The sequence below is a fragment of the Gorilla gorilla genome, chromosome 7, assembly GCF_029281585.2.
Source record: "Gorilla gorilla gorilla isolate KB3781 chromosome 7, NHGRI_mGorGor1-v2.1_pri, whole genome shotgun sequence".
Classification (NCBI taxonomy): Eukaryota; Metazoa; Chordata; class Mammalia; order Primates; family Hominidae; genus Gorilla; species Gorilla gorilla.
The window spans coordinates 7,976,731-7,997,992 of NC_073231.2; the positions used below are offsets into that span (position 1 = coordinate 7,976,731).

The 21,262-nt window shown below is 35.9% G+C and overlaps 1 protein-coding gene across 2 annotated transcripts in view; it reads right to left on the bottom strand.

The window, feature by feature from the left end:
* The window catches only part of CSMD1 (CUB and Sushi multiple domains 1), a 2,071,408-nt gene that overhangs the window by 678,152 nt on the left and 1,371,994 nt on the right, over positions 1-21,262 (bottom strand). For both annotated transcript variants that reach the window (XM_055349528.2, XM_055349527.2), the window contains exon 8: positions 3,857-3,944. In XM_055349528.2, coding sequence (XP_055205503.2) covers positions 3,857-3,944 — 88 coding nt within the window. The remainder of the gene's footprint in view (positions 1-3,856; positions 3,945-21,262) is intronic.

The window sequence follows — 21,262 nt, forward strand, 5'->3', positions numbered from 1 at the left end:
GAAGAGAAACTAAACAATACAGAAATGTATGTAAAAGTAAATTGTATTTTTTTGAGAAGTTCAATAATATTGACATGTTAATAGGCAGATGGAACAAGTAAAATTTTTTTAAAAATATGAATATCAAGAATGTGAGCTGTGAAATTACTACCCATTTAAAGGATAATAAAGAAAGATAAGAATAATTTTAAGCCAACAAATTTGACAACTTAGATTAAAATTTATAATTTCTTGAAAGATACACACTATCAAAGCTCACTGAAGTAGAAGTAGATCATCTACATAAGCCTGTAAGTAGAAAAGAAATTCAATCTGTGATTAAAAACCTACTTGTAAGAAAATTCCAATTCCAGGTAGCTTCCCTGGTGAATTATTCCAAACATTTAGCAATGAAATATTAACAATTATACACAAACTCTTCTGTGGTATTCCAGAGAAGAGAACATTTTTCAATTAATTTTGAGACCATTTTTACTCTGACAGGAACAACAAAGTCTTTATAAGAAAAGTCTACAGCCTATCATAACTCATAAAAATAGCTGTAAAAAACTAAACAACATTTTAACAAGTCAAATTCAACAATCCATAAAAAGAAAAATACATCATTACAAATTAATATTATTTCAGAATATGAGTTTTTTTTTAACTTTGGGAAATTAGTTAAGTCCTCATATTCACAAAATATACAAACAAAAAATGGTCATCTCAATAGATGTAGAAACTTTTGAAAAAATTCCAAATTCATGTGAGATTAAAACACACACACACACACACACACACACACCTCAAAAAATTACAAACAGAAGGATACTTCCTCAACCTGATAAAGGGCATCTATGAAAAACCAACAAGCAATGTCATAACTATAATGAAAGCCAGAACACTTTCCACCTAAGCTCAGGAATAAAGACAGAGATGTCTCAACATTTCTACTCAATCTTGTAAAATAGTTTCTTACCAATGCATTTAAAGAAGAAAAAGAAATAAAAAAAAAATCCGATTGGAAAGCAAAAATTAAAAATGCTTTTATTTGTAGATAACAAAATCACCTAGGGAGAAAGTTCTAGGAAATCTATCAAAAAAGCTACTATATAACTAGCTTATCTCTGTTATGTATATATTCGTATACACATACACACACCATAGATGATAAAATAACATTTTACATGAGTATTTAAGAGAAAATTTAATCTTTCAAATCATTTTCCCAGGTGTTATGGTATTTGATTTCTATTCCTACAAACATAGAGACATATAAACAACATAGTGATTTCACAAAAATCTAGGAAACTGACAGATTGAAATTCTCTTCTGAGATAAGGTTCTACAGAAACCTCATCTATATTCTTTCCCTGACGGGCTACACGTCTGCACAACCTAGATTCTCCCTACACCGCCGCCCGAGCCAGATCAACACGGCCCTGAGAGTTAATGTTCATCCTGAATTTAAACCTCTTCTTCAGAAATAAGTCTGATCTGAGAATGAAACAGAGTAAAGATTGGCTTACTCACCTAGGATATGATTCAGACTTTCGTGATTGGCCATGTGCTAAGCAGACATTGGCCTGAATATTCACAACTACCCTGTTAACTTTTAAAGCTTAAGCATTTTCTCTGTCATTTTTTTAAAACATGAAATGCAATTTGAAGAATTTGGTATTCTCAGATATGAGTTAATTTGTTTTGTTTTTAGAATACAGCTCTGCAAAATTGACCAAAGAAGTTTCTAGATTTCTGGGATGACAGGATACAACATGGGCAGTTCCTCTGATACACAAAGTACATTTGATACATAGATGAGTTTCTTTGTGCCACGCACGGTTTTAGTCACTGAGGACGCAAAGATAAGACACTCTCCATTCTGGAGACGCATAAGACAGGTGAGAAAACAGACGTGTGAGCACATCGTGATGATGCACTGTTGTCAACTCTAACAAAGGGGCACAGAAGGAAAGGGAAGGGAAGCAGGAAGAAGATTTTTCCTCAACAAGAGGGACATGAAAGAGGTGACCGTTGACAAAAGGAAGGAATACATAGAATGGAGAGCCCCTGGAAGAATGGGCAATTTTATTTAGTTGCTTTGTTTTCAAAAGAGATAAAATTCCTGAATGACTTCAAATGACCACTATTTTCTAATATGATACTGGAAACCAGCATCCTTCTGTTAGCTGCCAGCTGGTGCATCCACACGCCACATTCACTGCATTGCTAATAACTCTTCACAACCAACTCTTCCTCTGGAGAACTTCCTTGAACCAAAGGAAGGAAGCCATTTATTGACAGGCAGGAAAGTGGGTACAAAAGGTGAGGCCTGCTTGTCAGTACAATTTGTGCCCCAGAACTCCCCATGGAAACAGACTGAAGTGAGTCTCCAGTAAAAACATTTTTCTGCTTAGCTCTTTACTCCAATTCTATTCCACTTCCTCTACTCCCCTCCTCCAGAGAGCACTTTTCCAATAAATCACTTCAATAAGAAATTTCATCTCAAGCTCTGCCTCAAATAGATTTCAGCGAAAACACAACCTTCTTAATATATTAGTCAAGATCTGTAATAGTTAACCTATATCCATTCCGACACTATTTCTTCACATCTATACTTTGTATGCTTTTCATGTAAAACAATATAACATTTTACCAACTTCATTATAGACACACTACACTTTTCTTATTTTTCTATTCCTTTTAAAACTACCGTTGTTACTCCAATTTAACTAAAAAACACTCCTTCTTTCCTCTCTAATAGTAGCAGTACTTTTCTTCCATTTGTAGCCCACTTCAGTAGCCTTAGCTCTCTGAACCTTTTTTTTGGATTTTTTTCAAAAATGGTGACATCGTAAGAAGGAAAAACACGTATCTTGTTTCTCTTTACTATTTTATTTTACAGCTGCTTCTACTAATAGTATCCATCTTGTAAGATGGAAAATGTTACATTTCTTGAACTCACTGAAATAAGTGCAAAAATCTAAAGTAATAGGACTATTACAATCACTACTGTATTCATAATGTAGCAACAGAAAATCAGTACCTAGTTCACCATAATCCTAGTAAAATGATTCACATTTTCTGAATAAACTTTACTGGCTGATACTAACATTCATCATTCCTAAAGTTTTTTAATGAAATAACTATGAGGAGATAATTAAATATTTTACCTTCTATCTTTAAACATTAAAAGAATTGGAATATGACATTTACATGGTTTGGCTGTGTCCCCACCCAAATCTCATCTTGAACTGTAGCACCCATAATCTCCACATGTCATGGGAGGGACCGGTGAGAGGCAACTGAATCATGGGGTCAGTTACCCTCATGCTCTTCTCATCATAGTGAGTGAGTTCTCATGAGATCTGATGGGTTTTTAAGGGGATTTCCCTCCACTTTGCTCATTCTTCTCCTTCCTGTTGCCATATGAAGAAGGATGTGTTTGCTTCCCCTTCTGCCATGATTGTAAGTTTTCTGAGACCTCCTCAACCATGCTGAACTATGAGTCAATTAAACGTCTATCCTTTATAAATTACCCACTCTCTGGTATGACGTTATTAGTAGTGTGAGAAGGGACTAATACAGAACTTTTAACAGATTATAAACAAAAAACAAAACCTCTGAAGACAAATTTTGATTGCACACATTTAGAGTTAATTAATATTGGTTCCAAGAGTATAAGGTGCCAACTCTAGAGTACCTGGAATTTTTCAGTATGATATGTTTTAGAATTCTACAAATAATATAGTTGTTTAATGATAGAGAAGTTTTATCTTTACCTCAAAAGAACAAAAGAGCTAAATTTAACTGCAAGCTGAAATTATATATGTCTTAAAAATAACATGCTTCTTTCCACCACTATTGTATCTCTTACCTGAAGTCAGAACCTGCTCTTCTACCATTTTCTGGAATCCCAGGATCTGGACACATGTCAGAGACCAATGCCACACCTCCTTGGCTCACTGTAATAGACAGAAACATTGTTAAAATGTTGTATAGTTATTGAGGAAATACCCAGATAAAAAATTTATTCTAGGCATTTTCAGTTCTTTAATGATAATGACTTAAAATGTGATCTCCAAAGGAATTAAGACACCTTAAATACATTCAAATAAATGTTTATATTCTCATTGGTGAAAATCAAAGATGTGTTTTCCAGTGAAAGGATGATAATCTTTGGTTTTATTTCTCTTATTTTTAAGATGTCAAAATTTAATAAAAAATCTCATTTGTTCCTTATGATTACTTTTATGCCAGGTCACAATTAACAGCATGATGAGAAAAACAGCATTATGAGAAAAATGCATACACTTGGAGAGAAGAAAGTCTTCACTTATTCCCACAGATGACAACAGAGATGATATTTACTAAGTTCTATACAAAAGATACTTTAAATAACATTACATATATTTTAAACATTGAAGTGTTTATCATTGAACTAAAATCCATAACGGTTTCTTTGTTCAAATGCACTGATTTATTTCTTGAATTTCATGGAAAAAATTTCTCCTGTTGGGACTTGCACCATCACAGAATAATTTCTAAAGAACTCATTTGTTTATTGGATAGAGTGGCTGTCACTTCAACATTCATTTCATCCTATATAATTTGTCTAATCAAACTAAGGCATTTCTTTTTTTCTTTTCTCAGGAATTTGCTTAGCAGAGGGCTTGGGACCCAATTCAGTAAAATGAGATGTGAGGGGAAGTCCACAGCAGTACTTCTGGGAAACATTACAGGATGCTAATAAAGTGCATATCTATTTTACTCTGAAAATTTCTGTGTCCAGGTTTCAAATGTAGAACTATTGGTGCCATTTTCCTATAATCCACGGATGGAGACAACAGCATGTATGGAACAGAAAAGATGTGTCAAGAACCTGAACCTGCTACCTTATTGTTCGGGCAGAAAATCAACCAATTTAGGAGGAATATCGCAATTCTGAACATTCTGTTGTATTTATTATAGCTGATTTACTATAGCTTAAATCCACTGAATAGCTGATTCTATTATTTTTAGCTGAAAGGTATACATATAAATATACATTTTCTCACATACATTTTAAATAATTCCATGAGAAGAAAATAATATGTCTGGGTATATGTGGAACTCGTGAAGCATTTGATTAAAACTATCATAAAAACAACAGTAATCATAGCAAGTTTACCTTAGTTTGTTCGTTTTGAGACAAGATCTCACTCTGTTGCCCAGGTGGGAGTGCAGTGACACAATCATGGATCACTGCAGCCTCAACCTCCCAGGATCAAGCAATACTCCCGTCTCAGCCTCCCTAATAGCTGGTAACACAGGCTTGTGCCACCATGCCCAGATAATTAAAAAAAAAATCTTTTGTAGAGATGTAGTCTCACTATGTTGCCCAGACTGGTCTCAAACTCCTGGCTCAAGTGACTCTTGCACTGTGGCCTCCTAAAGTGTTGGGGTTGCAGACATGTGCAGTCACTCCCAGTCAAAATTTATCTTTCACTACTAAATTAGAATAACTTTGGGTAACAACATAATCCTTCATTAAATACAAATTCTATTGAATATATTTTGTGGTTTCATTCTTAGTAAGTACTTCACTATTCCAAATGGGTTAAGATTTTTTTCAGGCATTTTTATTTCTTTTTTAAAATAAGTTTTTTTAATAACATCTAAACATTATTTTGCTGCATGATGTGACAATTACATTGAATTCCAAAATTTTATTTTCTAAATATTTAATTTTCTCAATATTATATCAAAATAATCCAGCAAGTTTGGTGATAGCATCAGTAGATAGTGAGACGGAAAGCTCCAGACCCATATTTCCCCGTGGAAACACCAAATAAATGACTACCAAAAGATTAAAATAATTTTATAGGACTGCTAAACGACAGTAAAAAATCTATGACAACCAAGCAAATGTCCAGTGAAGAAAAAAGATGTTCAAAAGAGGACTATATTTCACGATGTCTTACTCTCCCTTGTTTCATACCATGACTTGCGTGACACAGTGCAGTTGAGAAGAAGCGGCCCAGTGACCAGTTTCCTCTCTAGGGATGAAGAAGCAGAGAGAAAGTGGTTGGCAGCACGATGGTTGCTCTGTGGGCTGCCTGAGAGACTGAGCTCTGTCTTTCCTGACTTGCAGGTCAGATGAGGAAGGGTGGCATAATTGGGATCTCTGGCTAGAGGCCATGAGAGGCTGTGACAAGCACTGCTGTATAGAAAACTGCAACAAGATTGCAAACCCATGGGTACCTTGGGGTAAGGGATTCCAGGCAGAGGAAGAAGACAGAACACATATATAAGGTCCCAGTGTGAAGATGAAATGAGATTCTTTGGAATATTAATATGTTTAAAAGCAGCTGGGGGAAAAAATGAAAACAAAAACACAACAAAAGGTACACACAAACCCAGACAGGACATGTACGCCCCAAAAACCTGAAAACACCTAAAGTCTTCAGTCCAGGTTGATCTCAAGGCTCAGAGGCCCACTAATTAGTGAACATTTTCTACCATATTCTGCAAAGATTGAACGCAGTAGTTAATTCTTTTCAAATGCTTATATTTTAACAAAAACCACAAGGCATACAAAGAAACAGGGAAACATGGCCATTCAAAGGGTCGAAATAAATCTCTAGATACAGTCATTGAAGAAACATATACATCAGACTTACTAGACAATGAATTTACAAAAATGATTATAGATATTAATTTAAATAAATCAATATAAACTTTCCAAATTTGAGGAAAGACATAAATATACAAATTCAAGGAGCTTAATGAACCCCTAGTAGGATAAACATAAAGAGATCCACAGCAAGACACATAAGAATCAAACTGTTAAGAGCCAAAGAAAAAGAGAGAATCTTAAAAGCAGAAAGAGAAATGCAGGTCCTCATAAACAAGGGATCCATAATAAGACTATCAACAGATTTCTCCGCAGGCATTTCACAGGTTAGAAAGCAATGGATAGTCTGGGCACGGTGGCTCACAACAGTAATTCCAACACTTTGAGAGGCCGAGGTGAGTGGATCACTTGAGGTCAGGAATTCGAGACTGGCATGGCCCACATGGTAAAACCTCATTTCTACTAAAAATACAAAAATTAGCCAGGCATGGTGGCAGGCACCTGTAATCCCAGCTACTTGGGAGGTTGAGACAGGAGAATAGCTTGAACCTGGGAGGCAGAGGTTTCAGTGAGCCAAGATTGCACCCCTGCACTCTAGCCTGGGTAACAGAACAAGGCTCCATGTGAAGAAAAGAAAAGAAAAGAAAGCAGTGGATACTATATTTAATTACTGAAAAAATGTCAACTGAGAATTCTACATCTAGGAAAACTGTCCTTCAAAAATGAAAGGGAAATTAAGACATTCCCAGACAATCATAATATGAGTTTATTACCAATATATGTTACCTACAAGAAAGTCCTTCAAGCTGAAATGAAAGGGCACTACACAGTCACTTGAAGCCTCATGAAAAGAAAAGGGTCCCTAGTACAGGTAAATACATGAAAATATATGTAAAAAAATTATAGTAAGTTTGACTTAAAACCCCCATTTTCATTTTGTACAGTATCTAAAGATAAATGCATACAATAATTATGCACTTATGCTAATAGTTACATTATATATAAAGATGTAATTTATGACAGCAATACCATAAAGTAAGGGAGCAGACTTGTGAGGACTGACGTTTTTGTATCTGATTGAAGTTAAATTCATGTCAATCTAAGATACTGCTATCCTTGTAGGATGTTATATGTAATCTCCATGGAAACCATAAAGAAAATATTTATGGAATTTGTAAAAGAGAAATGAGAAGAGGATCACAACGTGACACTACAAAAATATCAACTAAACATAGAGGATAATAGTAATGGGTCAAATGAGGGACAAAAATGCTGAAAGACATATGAAAATTGAATAACAACAAAATGGTAAAACTAAGAGCTACCCTTTAAATAATTATTTTAAATATAAATGGATTTAACGCGCTGTTTTAGGCTGAGTTATGTCCCTCCTCCCCGCAAAGGGTTATACTTTGAAGTTCTAACCACCAGTACCTCACAATGGACTGTATTTGGAGATAGAGACTTTGAAGAGGTAATTAACTTAAGATGTCATCCTTAAGGTGAGCCCTAATCCAACATGACTGGTGCCCTTCTAAGAAGGGGAAGTTAGGACATAAATACATAAAGGACAGTCCATGTGAAGACACAAGAAGAAGAGAGACATCCACAAGTCAAGGAGAGAGGGCTTAGAAGAAACCAACCCTGACCAAACCTTGATCTCAGGCTTCTACCCTCTAGAATTGTGGTAAAGTGAATTTCTGTTGTTTAAGCCACTCGGTGAGTAGCGTAGCACTTTTTTTATGGCAGCCCTCGAAAATGAATCACTCCCAAACCAAAGACATAGGTTGGCAGGAGGCTTTGAATAGTAACAGAATCCAACTGTACATTGCCCACAAGGGACTCACTTTAGGCGTAAGGACACACAGAGGTTAAAAACGAAGAGTAATCAAAGTCAGAGAGCCAGGAAGTAGAACGATGGTTTTGCCAGGGGCTGGGGCAAAGGGAAAGAGAAGAAGGAATATAAGGTGTTATTGTGTAAAGTATTTCAGCGGAGTATGATGAAAATTTGGGGAGATGAATAGTGGTCATGGATGTACAACAGCATCAATATATTTAAAGCCACAGAAATGCATGGTTTTTCTTGTTCTTTTTTTTACTTTCTTTTTTTTTTTTTGAGATAGAATCTTGTTCTGTTGCCCAAGCTGGAGTGCAGTGGCACAATCATGGCTCACTGCAGCCTCCGTCTTCTGTGCTCCAGCAATCCTCCCAAATAGCTGCAACTACAGGTGCATGCCACCACTAATGTTTTATTATTATTATTATTATTATTATTATTATTTTGTAGAAACAGGGTTTCACCACATTGCCCAGGCTGGCCTCAAACTCCTGGGCTCAAACAATTCCCCCATCTCGACCTCCCAAAGTGCTGGGATTACAGTGAGTTATCATGTCCAACCACAAGTGTATGCTTATAATGGTTAAAACCAGCAAGTGTGATGTTACTTCTATCTTATGTCTCTGTGTGTGTGTGTGTGTGTGTTTGAATGTGTCTGTATTGCTATCATTCTGATCCTCTACTACTTTTTTCTTCAACACCATGTTTTCATAGTCTGCACTATGTGCTGGGGTACAGTTCTCAATCAGTAAGCAGTGGTCTACTACTAGCTCTCTGAAATTTATCTTGTAAATGCACTTAGCTTTAATAATTTCAAAATGTAATGCAGAATGTTACTTCTGCCACATTTATTCTTTCTGCCATCACTGGCTAGATGTCTTCTATACTCCCTCAAGCAAAATCATTATTGCTGTGGCAAATTAAAACAGCTTCATCAAGATGAACGGCTATCACTCATGTTTGTCAGAAATAATAGACTCTAGCTTGGTAGTTATTGCACTTTTCCACAGTATCCAAACTGGTTGAAAATACAACACCAAGGCTTACAAAGCCCCACTTGCATTTCTCCTTTTCTATTTTTCTCACAAGGAATAGTAGTTAAAAGAAATGGGAGAAATTGGAGCTAACTGCCCAAGTTGGGCAAAAACACTCTGGATCTTTTTAAAGACAATGCCAAAGTCACTTACTAAAAAAAGGTTACTTAGTTGGAATTCTGTGAAAGCGCAAAATGAATCAGACAAGCCTGAATGGACTGCATATGGTAGAAGATAACAAAACGTGATTAGAGATTAAATGTAAAATATGGGCGATTTTCTGAAACAGAGGGAGTTGTTTCGTGTGATAAAGAGTCAGAAAAAGTATGCTGACACACGATATGTGCAAGGAAACGATAGCTCCATAAATCCCAACTATGTATTCCATCCACACCATGAGTCATTGATTCATCTAGAAATAAAAGCTTCAAGGTTGGAAAGAATCATGGCGATGAAACCACTTCAAGAGGAATCCTTAGTACTTCAGAGAAACATTTTCAAAGAGAGGAATTACTGGTCTTAATATCACTTTAACTCTAATTTTGTTGAATTATATCTTTTCAGATCTCATAGAACACATGACATAGATAGTAATAAATATGTTAAATGTAAGTCAAAACCTTGTAGTTAAAAATCAAAACTGAAAATATCAATAGATGGGTTCACTACACACCATTAATATTAAAGAAAGATATATAATTATGCAAGTGGATGATCAGATATAAATTAGACAGTTTGTAAAAGAGTTTAAATGAATTTGATTTTAAAAGTGTAAATTATATATATTTTAAATGACTTTTTCAAAGCATGTTGATTTATAATACCTCATTAGATCTGCACAAAACCTTGTGACTCTGCAGGGCAATAAAGAAAATTCTTCTTCATCAAATTACCCTGCTGTTTGGGGACATCCCATATAAGTGTCAATTAAAACTCAACATGAATTTCTTTGTAGCAAACTATACAAGTAGATCAGGTGCCATCATGAATAAAGCAAGTGTCTGAAAAGAAGTATAAGCAACTACATCTATGACAAAGATAAGAAACAAATAAATTAGTGGAGATAAGATCTATATGAGTGAATAATCAGAAATAATTACAAATGAAGCGCTAAGAATAATTACAATGATACAAAATTAAACTTATGTGTTTGCTAGAAACTCTTAGTATCATTTACATATGTTTTTGAATGTAATCCTTATAATCAGGCTACGAATTGTTAATATTAAACCCATTTTACAAGAAAGAAAACTGAGGCCAGAGTTAAGAATGATTTGACTCCAGGGCTGTGCGTGGTGGCTCATGCCTGTAATCTTAGCAGTTTGGGAGGCCAAGGCAGGCAGATCACCTGAGGTCAGGAGTTCAAGACTAGACTGAACAACATGGAGAAACCCTGTCTCTACTAAAAATTAAAAAATTAGCTGGGCGTGGTGGTGTGCATCTGTAATCCCAACTACTCAGGAGGCTGAGGGAGGAGAATCGCTTGAACCCGGGAGGCGGAGGTTGCAGTAAGCTGAGATCGCACCACTGCACTCCAGCCTGGGTGACAGAATAAAACTCTACACACACACACACACACACACACACACACACACAAAATGCCTTTCTGTACTCTGGCCATAATTACCTTATGAGACATTATGCATTGAAGGGCTTTGTAAACTAAAGAGACACTTTTGGTTAATAAAAACTTATTTTTATTTCTTAAAAGTTGCCTTCCTTTCATAAAATTTAATTAATAATAAAAACACACTAAGCATCCAAAAGAAAAATGAAGAGGGGTTTTCATTTATATTCCCAACCAAACATACACATGGGAAGCCATATGGTTTGAACCACGAGTCTTTAGTCCAAACCATCTGTTAGCAAATTTCCTTCAGCTAAGAGGAAAGAGAAAGACTTTCCACGGAGAATATAATCCACCTTTAGAGAACAAGAGCCACAGATTGGCTTGAATGTTAAATCTCTATGTAAGGTGTCATTTTAAGTTAAACGTTGATTTATATTTGGAATAAATAAACCAGTATAAGAGCCATTTAGATAAACTCACACTTTCTAGCATGAAGGCACTTATGATTTATTATTATTGTATATTTTCATTGTTGGTACTTGTTTCTTCAGAGATGTACAGATGTATTTCAGTTGGATCAGTTTTGAGACAAACTCTAACCATTTAAGCCTTCAGAGAGGTGACGTATGTTTTCAGCTGAGTAACCATCAGGAAAGTGGTTATACAAAACATATTCTCATTGAAATTTTTAGTAACAGTCTCCCCACTGTATTGATGAGCTTTGTTTGAATGACAGCCCACTCTAGGATATGTGTTTGAGGGACACTCTAGACTTCAGACCTTCCTGCTTTACTCAGTTTCAAATATGTCCACACTGACAGCTTTTTACTTCAGCATTTTATAAACTCAGTATTATCTCATTGAATTGAAAAGTAATAGCTCTATTTTATTAAATTTCTCCTCTTTGATTTGCAGGAGGTTTATATCTCAGCAAGAATGAAATTTTGTCATGCCACCCCTTCTTCAAAAACTAACAACTTGATTAGATAACAATTTCAACAATAAGAAAATGTTGCCATGGTAACCATTTCTTTCTTGCAGCTATAAGAGGATAATTTTGATTTACAGCATCCTATGAGACATTTCTACATGCATAACAGATTTTTTTATTTTTTGCTGTTTTTACAGAATATTTGTACAGTCTCTAGCAGTAGTTGTTTTTTATCTCATAGTAGTAAACAAATGTTTACAAGTTCTATATAAATAGGTAAAATAAGAATTGTTCACACTTGGATGATAAACTCTTACTATCGGAGCAACATTAGAAGCTTTAAATGAATAGTTCACATAGAAGTAAGTTGCTCAGCACATATTGCTTTTATATGTATTGTTTTAGATCTCATATTAATGGATCTCCAATTGGACGTGAAGAGCTTCCAACACTGAGTGAGAGGCAAGGGCTGGATTTTCCAAGTGTTTAACTTATTACATTGCCAGATTTTTTTGTCTGGCCCTTCTTTCCTCACCCACTACATACCTTAATGTGCTGACTTTTAAAACACAAGTGGTTGATCACCTATTATCATAATTCATATGCCCCAATTTTACCCATGTTCTCTGGTCTCTAACTCAGCTGCCATGGTGTTAAACCAAGCTGTCTTTTAGTTTATAGTAACTTATTTTTAAAAAATACATTTCAGCTTCTAATGCTATGTCCTAAAATATATAACTGATACACTAAAAAAAAAACTCTATTGTACATAAAAAATAAAACGATTTGGCATTCGGAAACTTCAGTCATTCAACATTATTCTTACTACTCCCTGCAGAGATCCTATGGTCTCAGTAGTTTTGAACACTGCAGATTCTTACAGTCTTTTTTTATTTTTAACATGGCCTGCCCTAGGTTATTTTTCTATCAGAGGGAAAAACAAGTAGATTTTTCATAAGGGCTCAGATATTAACAATTGTCTTTCCAACTGATATATCACGGTAGCAGCAAATGTTCAAAGAGAAAATGTTTTCCTTATAAAGCTTCAAATTAAGCCAAGATGTTTATTTACTATACACATAAAATAAAAAATAAGAATGTTCTACTATAAAATCAGTGTAAATAACCTTAACAAAATTAATGGCACTGAACATTTTATAAGAGCCTGGAGAATCGTCCTCATCACCATCTGTCTGATTCCACATGGTGCTCTGAGATGTTCACCAGAATGTATATTGGCAGCACCAAAGAGAGACTTCTCTTTGCCTCCGGCTGGCTCCCGCAAATGCAGAGTGACCGTCACCTGGGGAGAGCACCGGCTTAGCTGGAGGACTTAGGGCCCGTCATTTCTGCTCTAGTCTCCCTCTGCACACTTAAGAACTCTAGACTTAAGACTCAGAAATAATTTTGGGGGCTCACTCAGAAATATCTTACAGGATGCCCAATTATTCAAGGTCTTCTCACAGTGAAAGTAGCATTTGACTAGGCCAGTTTATATTACTTTGCATAGAATCTGTAATTCAGGCCAGCAACTTAAAAATGTGGAAAGAAATGGGAAAAAGTCTTGAAGTCGTTATATATTTTAGAAACATATATAGTTATAGTTAAACACAATGTATTTAAATATTTATGTAAAATATAATAATTAAATCTTAAAGTTTTATTTGTCATTCCCTAGATTTAGAAAACCATGAGATACGATTTGAATTATGAGTCCCCACAGAAAGTTTCTTTTTGATTATAGTTCATTAGTGATTTCAGGATAAGTACATTCCAATACAGTAAATATGGATGATATAAGTATGTATCATATAATTTATGGATATATTTTATTAGTTTTATATATATTACCTATGTATTCAGAATAAGAGAACAGTGTCATTAAAACTTTAATACTATGTATATTAAATATAATTTATATATCAAAGTAAATATATACAATAAATAAGTGTATTTACATAAATACATAAATATAAGTATTAATAAATTAATATTAATATTAAGGCTTTATTAAATAGTATATTATACAGTTTTCAATACACAGTTATACAGTGTTTAGTATTTGTTTACCATAGTACGATATATAAGAGGAAATAAGTTCAAGTATTTCCTCAGGAGTTTACGCATTTTTAAAGAGCAGAAATATTAAATTATCTGGTTGAGAATTTCTGCGATAGTTTAACATTGTAATTAACCTATCAATAACTCCAGCTGATGTACTCACTCAAAAATTTAATTCTCTTAGAATATGTGCAGTGCAATTTCACTCTATATACTATTCAGATATTTTGCAGATGCAAAATTGAGAGAACTGAGTTTAAGATTGTGATAAAAACCTTCTGTGCAGCTGTTCACGCCCATTTTGAAAATACCTAGCTGCAAGACACTTGGGAGAAGTAAAATTTAACACGTGATGCTATAATACGTGCGTAAGATTTCAATTTCACAGATCACGAATTATGAAGTTATGAATATCCTTAAATACATCATGGCATATCACCTTGAGTCCTGAAATCACAGATATTAACATGCACTGAGAAGACTATGCAGGTTATTTAAAGTCGTGCTATTATTTTTATTTATATTACCTCACCTGAATATATTAGACTGCTTTTAGTATGTTCCTCATCATAGTACATTACGTACAGGTATCCGTAAATGTGGAAAAGGTAACAATCTAATATTATATTCTATAGTGTAAACTTTAATGTTTATAGGGAACTATGAGATAACAATAAAACAGGAAGGGTGATCATATATGCAATGTTTTATGGGAAGCACATTTTTATGTATTACATAATTTAAGTGTCACAAAATCTTTATGAGGGAATTATTACTTTGCTGAAGAAATGAAAAAAGTGAGGGTCGGAATGTGAGTCAGCACATCTTGTTTATTTAGCTGATAAATATATTAAGGTGTCTGATTTCAAAGCCCACATTGTTCTTTGTACATTAATTCACTGTTTTCACTTTTGACCTTTAGGGGAGCCTTAAGGAGATAATATTCATTCAGATACCAGAAGTTGAAAAGGAAAATGAAAAGTACTTCACACTTCGCTAATATTTGAACTTACCTTATATATCTAATATGAATTCCTATGTAAAAGATTCAAAAGGGCAATGTAATATAAAGCAGATTAAAAAACAGAACGTGGTGTAATTCTATTTTTTTAAATAAAATAAACATAGAAAAAGACCGGCAGTGTTGCAGGATATACTGTCTTCACCTTTGTTGATGTGTAAACCCCCCTTTGGTTACTGAATCTCTACCATTGTAACAACGCGGTTGTATTTTTATTTTTTAAATTTGTGTTATAGTAATGCTCTACAATGAGAATAGTTCTTTCTTTAAAGAGAAATACAATCACAAAAGCCCAGCAGAGGTTCCAGCCCATGCACACTTCTCTGGAACCATCCTGCCTGCCCACACCGGCCGAGGTTGGCCTCACGCCCCTTCCTTGTTTACCACAGCACAGGCCCGTAGTCACGGGGAGTTGGCCCAAATAGGGCAAGGCTTCCATTAACCGTAACTCATGAATTTGAATTATTTTAAAAAATCCTTAAGGTTTACATCTTGGAGAACTTTGGCTACGATGCACACAGTAATATGAAGCCCTTAGTGATGAAAGCCACAGCTGGGAGGATGCCACTGGACCACGGCAGCCACTGGGCATCATGTCAAGTGCAGGGGGAGGAAGAGGGAGTGTCTCAGAGGAAGGCAGCTCCCGAAGAGGGGAGGGCATGGGCATCCTCACAGGCGCCCCGAGAAGGGGCAGCCTCACAGAAAGAAGTGTAGGCACCCTGCAGATCACGTCACAGCTCACGAGAGCCATACGGAAAAGTGACCAGCGCCTACAGCCAAATTATTTGTGGCTTCCTAGTTTTGGCACACGTGTCCGAGCCAAGAACTCTCATGTCTCTCTTTCTTAAGTGGTTCTAGTAACCCAAATAATCTAAGTTGTTTTTAAAACATTATTCAAAACGAAGACAGGCAGGAAAAAATAAGAGAAGAAAAGGAATAAAAAGAGTAGGAATGAGAAACAAAAGAAGAATAAAAGATAAGGGAAGGAGGATAGAGAAAAAGGAAAGAAAAAGATAAAATAGAATTCTAACCTTTGCTTCAAGGAATTCCAAGCCTTGGGGGATAGACAGTTATCGACACAAGAGGAGTGAGAAGTGGGGGGAAGAAGGGGTGTGCAGAAGAGACACCCCAGGCATGACGTGAGCAAAGACAGAAAGAACCCGGGATGTTCGCAGGATGCAGGGGAACTTGCTTGTGAAGGGGAACAGCTTCAACTGAGAAACAAGAAAATCCAGGTCAGTTACTGGGGCAAAGGTCAAACCATGAAGACCCTTTCTGAATAAGATGCTTAAGGGAAAACAGAGACTCTTATTTACTATTATTATATTTTCTTTCACTGATGCATTCAGCTGACATTCAGATATAGTCTCCTCCATTATTTATATGTGTATTTAGTTACATATAGTTATTGTTGGAAATTTTATATATAAGGCCTTTGTCCCTTAAAATATCAACCGTGCAATATTATTGGGAAAATTTAATGACATGGAATACACAATACACCTGGCATTGCTCAATAAAGACAACATTACAGCAAATATCAGCTCCTCATCTTTTTCTCCTGTAAACAGTTTAGACTAAATTATTTCAGTGTTTTCTTTCAACTTTAATATACCATGAGTCAGTCTCTATGATTCCTATACTCAGGGTTATTTTATCAAGGAATGTTATAATACACAAGTTTATAAGAGATTACGGAGATAGAAAAGACCACATGATCGGCACAGAAAGAATACAGGTAAAACAATATTATGCCAAAAGAAACACACATCTTTCATTTCAAAAAGACAGATTACTAGCACAGTATAAGCAAAGGCTAAAAGACATAACTTCGCTCCGTCAGAAACACAGGGTTTGGTGTCTCCACAAACAAAACTAGTAGTATAGGAAATCATGCCTTTTCACTTAGAAAAAAAGTAGATTCAAAATTTCCTTTTCACAGTGTTTGTTTGTTGCCTATAGTCTTACTGAATTATATTTAAAAACAGGCAAAAAATGTTAACATATTTTTTGAACAGACAGACCCCAGAGTTTTATTTGTAAAAAGAAAACATTTCAAATGATTACTTTTCTACATTAGAGTAATCAAAATCCCCATGGAAATAACCCTTTAAAAGAGAAATAGGAAGTTAACTGTAGCCAGTTTCATTTAGTTATTCAACATCTACTCACTGAAATATTGACTGAATGCCCCGTACAGGCAGGCTCTGCGTCAGCTCCTGGGAGGTGTCAGTCTTCCCAGTATTCAACGAGAAGACCTCATGGAGTAAATGCTAAGAAATAAAATCTCAAATAAATATTCATTGCTGCATATTGGGATAAATGCTAGGAAGAAAAGAACAGAATACTGTTCAAGAAATTAATAGCTAGATGGGGGAGCATCAGATTTTGGATGGGGTCACAGTTGGACTCTGATGCAAAATGACATTTAAGCTGAAATGGAAAAGATGAACAGGAATTACCTAAGGTAAGAGTGAACTTAAAAACCCTCTTGCCCAGTAAACAGCAAAAGCCAAGCCCTCAGGAAGGAAGGAGACTGGAGTATTCAAAGAACCGAAAAAAGATGAATTGGCCCATACCACTGAAACTTGAGAGCAAGAAAGAAGAAAAGGAGAAAGCATGAAAGATGCTTAGATGAGAAGGTCCAATTTAAATGTTAAACAGTTCATCGTCGCTACTCCTACAGACCCAGGCAAAGCCAATTAGAGGAAGAAGGAGAGGAGGATGTTGAAGTCGTTCAGACAGAAGGGTGAAGTGTTGGGCTGGCATGCTGAGTGACGGTTGAAGGGCAGCAGACAGATTTCATTGTGTTCGAGATAAAATGTAAGAGAAATGTCTGAGTGGTTTGCTTACAAGAATTGAGGGAAATGGAGTTGCCTCTCTGAACCCACTGAGCCAAGGGTGGTAGCACTCACCATGGTGGCTAAAGCAAGAGAAGAACACATCATGATTTGGAAGGTGAAGGGTTCCATTGGCGATCTCAGATCCCCACAGGCAACCAAGGGGAAACCGCAGTTGGTCTGTTGCTTATATGCATGTGTGTCTGGACTAGAGAGCCGAGATCTCTTAGAGAAACATGGTATTCACTTTCTTCCAACAGATGACACTGAAAAGCATGGGAATCATTGATGTGACCTAGAATGGGACTCAGCACCGTGTTGAACCCTTGAAAACCCAATCATGCTTCTTTGCTCGTGCCGCTCCTTCCACCCAAAATACTCTTCAGCCAGGTCTTCCTGTCACAGCCTGCTCAGCACACAGGTATCAGCTCAGGTGTCATCTGCAAAATGGCCCTCCCTGTGCACCCTGGCTAAACCGGCAGGACTCCCTCCCCTTCTCTATCTACCTGCTTTATGTTACTATGTGGACAGCACGTAACACTATCAGAAATTGTATCCTTCGTCGACTCAGCACCCTTCCAACGATCATGTAAGCCCATGGTAGCAGCGGGTTTTCTGTCCTGTTTATTGTTCTCATTCTGAGTCTGCACAGAGACTGTCACACAGTAAGAAAGCAACACATGAGGTAGGCACTGACTGGAGTAGCAAAGAAGCCAGCCCGTGGCTGAGCCTGGAGCGTTGTGAACATTTTGTGGTCAAGAATAGGCAGATAAAACAACACAGAGGCTGAGGAGCAGGCAGATAGGCCGGGAATAGTTTAGGGGATTCCAGATAGGAAAATGTTCCAAAATAGAAAGGTTTGCAAACAGTTTGAAATGACGCTAAGAAGCCAAATCAGTAGAAGACAGGGAAGGATCCATCGGTTTTGCAACACTGAAGATCATTGGTGATTTTAGCCAGTCCAGCTCAGGTGGAATAATGGAAGATTGAAGTCATCAGACGGAGGGAAGAAATTTTACTGTTCGAGAAAAACTCTCTGAGAATAGCATTTGATTAAATAAAGTGCTCTCAAAGGATTTATCTTGAAGTAAACTGGGGTTTCTCTGCCTTAGGCACTAACAGGTCAACAAGTGACCTGACATTCTTAATTTATCTTTAAAACGTGAATTGCCCCCTAGTCCAAAGATAACCTGACTTTATGCAGAGTAGACTGACCAAGCTAAACCCCCCAGATCACTGCCTCTTTGTACGTTAACAAATTTCAACATAGTAGCCTCAAGTTACACATTGTACACTTAGAAATTACTGATTCTCTAACCGTAGGTTAGCTCAACATTCAATCACCATTATTTACATAAGAAAGTAATTGTTTTTTTCTCTTCAGATTTTGTTATTGTTGCTTTTATTACCAGAATAAAATTGAGCAAACATTTTCTTTAACATTCCTGCTAGAGAAAAGGGATCTATTTTAAAAAATTCAAAGAGCTATCGCAAAGGCAGAACTACTTTGGCAATAATTTTAGAAAATGCTATCATTTCTAGGGCTGGTCTTTAACCATTTGATAATGCATCTTAAGTCAACAGTGCTGGTTGGAGGCATTCTTCTATCTCATAGGTAAAGCCCCGTTCGCCTTCTCGGACCTTCAGCCCTGACACCCCCATCCCCACTTATCCTCAATGAGTTATTGAATCAAAATTAAAGACTAGCCCTGGGATATTTCCATCTTATAGGAGATTATTTTTTAATGAGAAAAACACCAAAAGTGCCTAGATATATCTCATTAACATGTCATGATAAAACCTTAGATTGTGGTGGGCGTTGAAGATGAGTATTGGTTAGAACAAGTGGGATGTCTGGCTTCTTTTTTAAAAAATTGCATAAAGATGATGATTCTGGATTTACTACCTAAATGTAATACTAATTCTCTTGAAAGAATTCCTTTACATTTAAAAAATAATTAAATAACTGTCACCCTAATGATTCATCCATCAGTACTATTAGGCACACGAATGACTTCAGTTAAAAAGATGACCACACCAACGTCCTTGCCAAGTTTTGCTGCCCTTGTTTTGTTTTTGGGAGTCTCCATTTGCTTTCCTGTTTCAGGTGCAAAGACATCTGTGTCTATTGGTTCTCCTTTGGAGATTATGTTCCTGGTTAGTGATCCTGTTTTAAGAAGGAAGTTCTCTGAGAATGGCAGACAACAAAATGAAGCAAGGGGCTTCAAAATTACACTTTAAAAACACTTTGAAAAGTGGGTGCTCTCGCACCTGAGAGATATGTTTCCTCAGTGAGTGTCCTACTAACTGGTACTTTTAGTGTTAGACTCTGCCCTGTTGACTCCCAACACTAATTTATTAAATAGTTGCTGACGGCATTGTTTTAACATTTATTTCTCTAACTTTATGTTACCAAGAATTTATAGACAGTAAATGATTGAGCATCATATATGATAAACACACCTTTTCTCACAGAACTCAAATAAAGCATAACTTAAAATGTCTACATTGGATATAACATAAATTACTCTGACAGTGAGAAGTACCACAAAAAAGTATGTTGAAAACGCATACTCAGAAGTGCATCGTGTCATACATAAGACTCAGAAGTGCATTGTGTCAAAGGTGTCATTGGTCCTGCCATATTTTCTTGAGACTGACAAGTCTGCAAACTAGGTAAGACTTCACAGTGAATGGATGCTACGCCCCGCAGGATAATGCAAATAATATCTAACATATGTATAATACAAGTCTGTTCTACAAGTCTGTTCCCAATTTAGAAGTCAAATACAGATGCAATGGCATCAGAATACAATGGACAATTGTATTAGTGGTGCATGCACGTCAAAAGTTCATTTCATTTTTAGCTACTTCAATTTTCACCTTAATTTGAAAGGATAAATTAATATTTCCTAATTTAAAAAATGTTAATGACATCTTTTTCAAACTTAAGACATGAAAATAGTGTATATAAATCTGAAAACATTCAATGATCCTTCAATTAAAAATGGAAATGTCATGTAAACACTGATTTCCCTTCAGCAACCCCACAGGCATTGCTTTATAATCAGATATTACTTCTCAAGTATACACTTGATGCATAGCTTGTAACCAGCTACGAAGTTTTAAATATCAGGCTGTGAAGATCACAGACACAGAGAAGAAACCTGACGTATGTATTCAAAACTATTTAAAATGCATAGAGCATAAAATACATAAAATATATCATTCCATTTCAAGTGGATTCAGTATGAAACATGAAGATGAATATGCATGACCCTCATATAAAATGTCTGTAAATGTTTTATCTGGGATTACTGTCAGTGAAATAAAGGGCTGACTCAGCACATCTGGGTAGGGGGTGGTGGGGGGT